Source organism: Rhipicephalus sanguineus, chromosome 11, assembly GCF_013339695.2.
Source record: "Rhipicephalus sanguineus isolate Rsan-2018 chromosome 11, BIME_Rsan_1.4, whole genome shotgun sequence".
Classification (NCBI taxonomy): Eukaryota; Metazoa; Arthropoda; class Arachnida; order Ixodida; family Ixodidae; genus Rhipicephalus; species Rhipicephalus sanguineus.
The window spans coordinates 84740453-84746176 of record NC_051186.1 but is presented as its reverse complement, the minus strand read 5'-3'; the positions used below and the strand labels follow the sequence as shown (position 1 = coordinate 84746176).

Sequence of the window (5724 nt, the reverse complement as noted above, 5' to 3'; positions counted from 1 at the left end):
CTTTGCCTTTGGTTACAACAACAGGTCATTGCAAAGGCGTGTAAACGTATCTGAAGAATAACCGTGCATAAACGTAACCGTGCATAACCGCGCATAACTCGCCTTACTGCAGTGATTACTGTGTGATAGCGATAGATCACATGTTAGGGGCCACTTTTACCTCGTGTCTACTTAAAAAAGCGCATTTCTGTATTGTGTGTTTCCTGATGAAGGCCGGTCCCCGGGTGAAACGTCGGATTAATAAAACGTTTTCGTTTTTCACGTCCTCTACTTCGCAAAGCATTGACTCGACTAGATCCAAGGACACTTCCTTCCTCATATATATATATATATATATATATATATATATATATATATATATTATATATAATATATATATATATATATATATATATATATATATATATATATATATATATATATATATATATATATATATATATATATATATATATATATATATATATGGCTGTAGATTACACGTTAAGAGAGGTGTTTGCGATTATCACAGTGCAGTGAAGCCGACTGTCTCTAGAACTGAACACATGCTTATGAATGCTATACAAATAAATATATTATTCCGAATGTATTTCACGAATTTATTCAACGCGTCTATCCAGTCAAGCATTAAATGACATCATTTTGTGAATGATTTGTCACAAATAATTCGGGATGTAAAGGCTCAAAGATATGTGAGCTCAAAATCAGTAACGTTAGTTGACTCACTGGATTCTGAACCTCAGGCACGGCAACGCTATATTTTATTTTCACTACCACTTGCCTAACAAAGTAGGCAAAATACATGTGTCTTTGCAATTACAGACTTGTGATTCACAACTAAAAGAATGAAAATTGAGTGGCAAGCAAAACAAACCAAGGTGATCCGCACTCAGGTGCCTTGTGAAACAATATGCTGTGCCAAGACGCTCTGTCGAACAGGGTGGTGACCCGTGGTATTGGGAGGCGTTGCTCGTAGTGTTCAGTCTCTCAGTGAATTGCATTCATCAGTAAGATGATACTTGTTTTCTTCTGTTTTGCTCACACCCTGTCAACCAAACATTCGCGATTAAATGATTATTCGGAAAATTGCAGAGTATAATTTTCCTGCACAAAGCACTACTACCAAAAAATTCAGCTCCACTTGTAAAATGGATACCGAAGTGCCACCGTAGGATTGCCGAGGGGGGTTGGGCTACTCCTTAAAAATGGAGGGAAGGCCGGGCCCCCCGGTCTCCCTCGGCCCCCTCGGTCTCTCCAGGGCCCCCTACCCCCTGCCTTTAAGCCCTGTACGTAGCACTCGAGCGCTGTCCGCATTTCGCTTGGTCAGCGACGCTTTCAAGGCACAGAATGGTGTGGGTAGCACTCGAGCGCTGTCCGCATTTCGCTTGGTCAGCGACGCTTTCAAGGCACAGAATGGTGTGGGTAGCACTCGAGCGCTGTCCGCATTTCGCTTGATCCGCGACGCTTTCAAGGCACAGAATGGTGTGGGTAGCACTCGAGCGCTGTCGGCGTTTCGCTTGATCCGCGACGCTTTCAAGGCACAGAATGGTGTGGGTAGCACTCGAGCGCTGTCCGCATTTCGCTTGGTCAGCGACGCTTTCAAGGCACAGAATGGTGTGGGTAGCACTCGAGCGCTGTCCGCATTTCGCTTGATCCGCGACGCTTTCAAGGCACAGAATGGTGTGGGTAGCACTCGAGCGCTGTCCGCATTTCGCTTGGTCAGCGACGCTTTCAAGGCACAGAATGGTGTGGGTAGCACTCGAGCGCTGTCCGCATTTCGCTTGATCCGCGACGCTTTCAAGGCACAGAATGGTGTGGGTAGCACTCGAGCGCTGTCCGCATTTCGCTTGGTCAGCGACGCCTGCAAGGCACAGAATGGTGTGGGTAGCACTCGAGCGCTGTCCGCATTTCGCTTGATCCGCGACGCTTTCAAGGCACAGAATGGTGTGGGTAGCACTCGAGCGCTGTCCGCATTTCGCTTGGTCAGCGACGCTTTCAAGGCACAGAATGGTGTGGGTAGCACTCGAGCGCTGTCCGCATTTCGCTTGATCCGCGACGCTTTCAAGGCACAGAATGGTGTGGGTAGCACTCGAGCGCTGTCCGCATTTCGCTTGATCCGCGACGCTTTCAAGGCACAGAATGGTGTGGGTAGCACTCGAGCGCTGTCCGCATTTCGCTTGGTCAGCGACGCTTTCAAGGCACAGAATGGTGTGGGTAGCACTCGAGCGCTGTCCGCATTTCGCTTGATCCGCGACGCTTTCAAGGCACAGAATGGTGTGGGTAGCACTCGAGCGCTGTTCGCATTTCGCTTGGTCAGCGACGCTTTCAAGGCACAGAATGGTGTGGGTAGCACTCGAGCGCTGTCCGCATTTCTCTTGGTCAGCGACGCCTGCAAGGCACAGAACAGTGTCCGTAGCACTCGAGCGCTGTCGGCGTTTCGCTTGGTTCGCCACGCCTCCAATGCTCAAAGTTGCGTGCGTAGCACTCGAGGGCTACCAATTCCTATGGCAATATGTAACAAATGTTATATTGCTACATGTGCACATCGCCAAAATTTCACAGTTGGCGTTACCCCAACATGGAGCTGCGCTCAGAATTCGCATTAGGGAGTATCGTAATGTTCGGCGAATTTTAGCCCTGTTTTTTAGCCGATAATGAAGCTTCTGCAACGCTTCAAGCGCTGTTATCACTGTTACCGAATATTAGAGAGTTTGAGAATTGAAGACCGAGGACGCTGGGCCCCCAAGCTGCGGTGGGTTGGCTGCTCTTGCGTTCGGAGGAGCAGCAGATTCAAACGCAAGCTGCGTTGATTCAAACGCATGGGGCGCCACACGTGGCGAAATTCAAATCACGCCAGACGCGGGACATTGTATCGGGGCCCGCGCTGCGTCTGCGTCATCAGCTGGCGACCCACGCTAGTTTTTCGATTTTTGGGCCTTGATTCAACGCGAGCGCAAGACCCCAAGAGTGGCTTGGGTTCTGCGCATGCGCCCTGGCCCTTCCCAAGCATCTTGGTCCCCAAGCCCATTGGGTCCCCAATTCTCAAGCTCTCTATTAGAGAGTTTGAGAATTGGGGACCCAAGACGCTGGGCCCCCAAGCCGCTTTGGGCAGCCTGCTCTTGCGTTCGGATGATCAACAGAGTTTGAGAATTGGGCCAACGCAGGCTGCGTTGGGTCAAGCTCACGGAGCGCCACGCGTGATGAAATTTAATATCATGCGAGACGCGGGTCATACTGCGCCATGGCCCGCGCTGTGTCTGTGTCTTCTCGCTGTTGACCCAAGACGCCTTGGGGCCCCACGCTAGTTTTCAATTTTTGCGTCTCGGATCAACGCTAGCGCAAGAGGACAAGAGTGGCTTGGGTTCTGCGCATGCGCCCTGGCGGCTCGCAAGCTTCTTGGGTCCCCAAACTCCTTGGGGCCCCAATTCTCAAACTCTCTATTACTTCATTGCTCTGCTCACGGCAGCGTTGGACCGTGAACACGTTTTGCAAGGCTAAATATCTTCATATTTCTTGGTGGCGGTCAACCTATTGAACCATTGCCTAATAGAAACTGGCAGTCAGTAATAATATTTCCGTTTTAGTAGTTCGAGGGTAGTGACATGTTCTTTAATTTAAAGCAGCTAAATGCTCTAATGCAACCAGCGTTGTAACAGCGTCTTTTAAGATATAAAACGCCAACTTTTTTGGAGTCTAGCTGTCGGCACCATCATAGCATTATCTGGATGGCTGAACCCGCTTTCTGCCGTTCCTTTTCACCTCTTCCTCTTGCGTGGAATGCAAGAAAATCCAACACAAATATAGAGGCACTGGCATGCAGCCCTTCCATAGTAGGGTTCACAGTACTCTAATCGTTCATGTTTTGTTCAAGGCAATTAAGTCTGCAGCGTAGTCGGACGCACGCATAGAATCTGAATAAATTAAATACGGCGAAGATCGGAAATTACTGCAATACAAAAACAACGAGAATTTAGGAAAGTCTTAGCCTTCGTGTAATGCACATCTATCCTACCAACTTTGCTGAACAATTTTAAGACATGCACGCGTAACCCTGCTGCAAGTGACGAAAGCTTCCTCGCAGTCGCTGGGCGCAGAGGGACTCTTTATGGGCTGGGCCTAATTGCGCATTTAGGTATTATAACTATTCAACATTTTTTTAAAAGTTTGTAAGTAAAAAAATTACAGCATCTCCCACCAAAGGGAACCATGTGGGGATGCGAAGCAGCGCATGGGTCGACTTAAGGTTCCGTTCAGCACGGCCACCTTGCCCGATGTTAACGCGCCCTTCCAAGTGGAGCACACCAGTAGTTGCTGTTTCTGTTACTCGACCCGATCTCTTGTTGATGCACGCCTCGCGGGCTCATCGCGCGTCTGCAAAATCTCGTTCCCCGATGGCGTCACGTGATTGCTGAGAGAGTGTAAGGGGGAGAGGCCACAGCGTCTTACTCAGCCCAATGCCACCTAGAAAAAAAATTCAGGCCTGCTCACTGCCGCCGTGACGTCACGCGTCTTGACCGAGCGAGCGAACGCGCGGGAGACAGTGAAGCCTTTGCCACTATCGTCTCCTATGAAATGATAAAGCGTTCGCGGCTATGTTTTACATGCGTAACAGCTTTATTTTGCCTTTTGCGTCGGGATTGGCGCTGGCTTAAGGAATGTGTTACGCTTTAGAGTCTTTGGTGATTGGTCTGTAAGCGACTTATTATTCCACTTAAAAATAAGAAAAGATTGTGCGCTATCGAAAATGTGACCGATTTATAAATGCGAAGGTTGATGGCCCCGGAAAGTGACGAAATAAAAAAGGTAACTTTCATTCATACTTCATTCTTTATTTACACACACACACACGCACACACGTCACACTGTCCATAAGATGCGCAGAAACTGTTCCTATTCATTTGGTAAACTGAGAAAAATTGTCGGCACTGCGTCCAGAGGTCCAGAGTCAGCCGAGTAGCCCCCATGGGAGCTACTTCTGTCCTGCCGGTTCTTGGATCGGTGTACTTGGTAGTCGTCCTTAAGTGTTCTGGCTTGAAATCGAGCTCACACACCTGAAAACCATTTAAGAAAGCGGTTTATCACAGGCTTTCCGCTCCACTGTGCTCCTTATTTGCTCAGTTACAAAACAACAAAATCTATGAGGTGTCTACAGGCATCCCAATTCGGCTGACTTGCAGCAGTACACATTTCAAGGAAACAAATTAGGCGAAGGTGCTGGCGTGACTGGCGCATAATTATAATACCGCAAAAAGTGGTCGGAGCACCGGTAAGAAATACTATGTTACAAAACAGATGCCGACACTCCTTAGCTTTTCTCAGTCAAATGAAGCCCGCGGTGCTACGTGCAAATAGCGAAATGTTTACCGACCCTGAAGAAAAAAAAAAACGCCTGTTCTGAGAATATACTGCCACGCGCGTTCATTGCTCCATTTTTATGAGTTCGGGGTGCGAGCAGCGGAACGCAAAACGCATATCTCGCACCGCTTGTGAAGTTGCTTCATAGCAGCATGAAGGTGCGTCTAATTCGTTTCGCCATCGTTTTGCAGCCAAGCTCACCGCGTCTCGGCAAGACGCGCTCGTCAAAAACGGGAAATCTATGCGCTCTCTAGAGATGCTACATCATCGCGGGGGTGAGCGTCTGCCACGCTCAGCTAAATGTGCCTCATGTCAAGGCTTACGCTAACAAGTCAGAAGTGCACACGACATTACTTTATCGAAATAACT

The 5724-nt window shown here is 48.4% G+C and overlaps 1 protein-coding gene across 1 annotated transcript in view; it reads right to left on the bottom strand.

Annotated features, from left to right (window-relative positions):
- Positions 1-1264: 1264 nt before the first annotated feature.
- Positions 1265-5724, bottom strand: part of LOC119375206 (uncharacterized) — a 113280-nt gene continuing 108820 nt past the window's right edge. Inside the window, exon 3 of the mRNA XM_037645392.1 lies at positions 1265-2389. Coding sequence (XP_037501320.1) covers positions 1265-2389 — 1125 coding nt within the window. The remainder of the gene's footprint in view (positions 2390-5724) is intronic.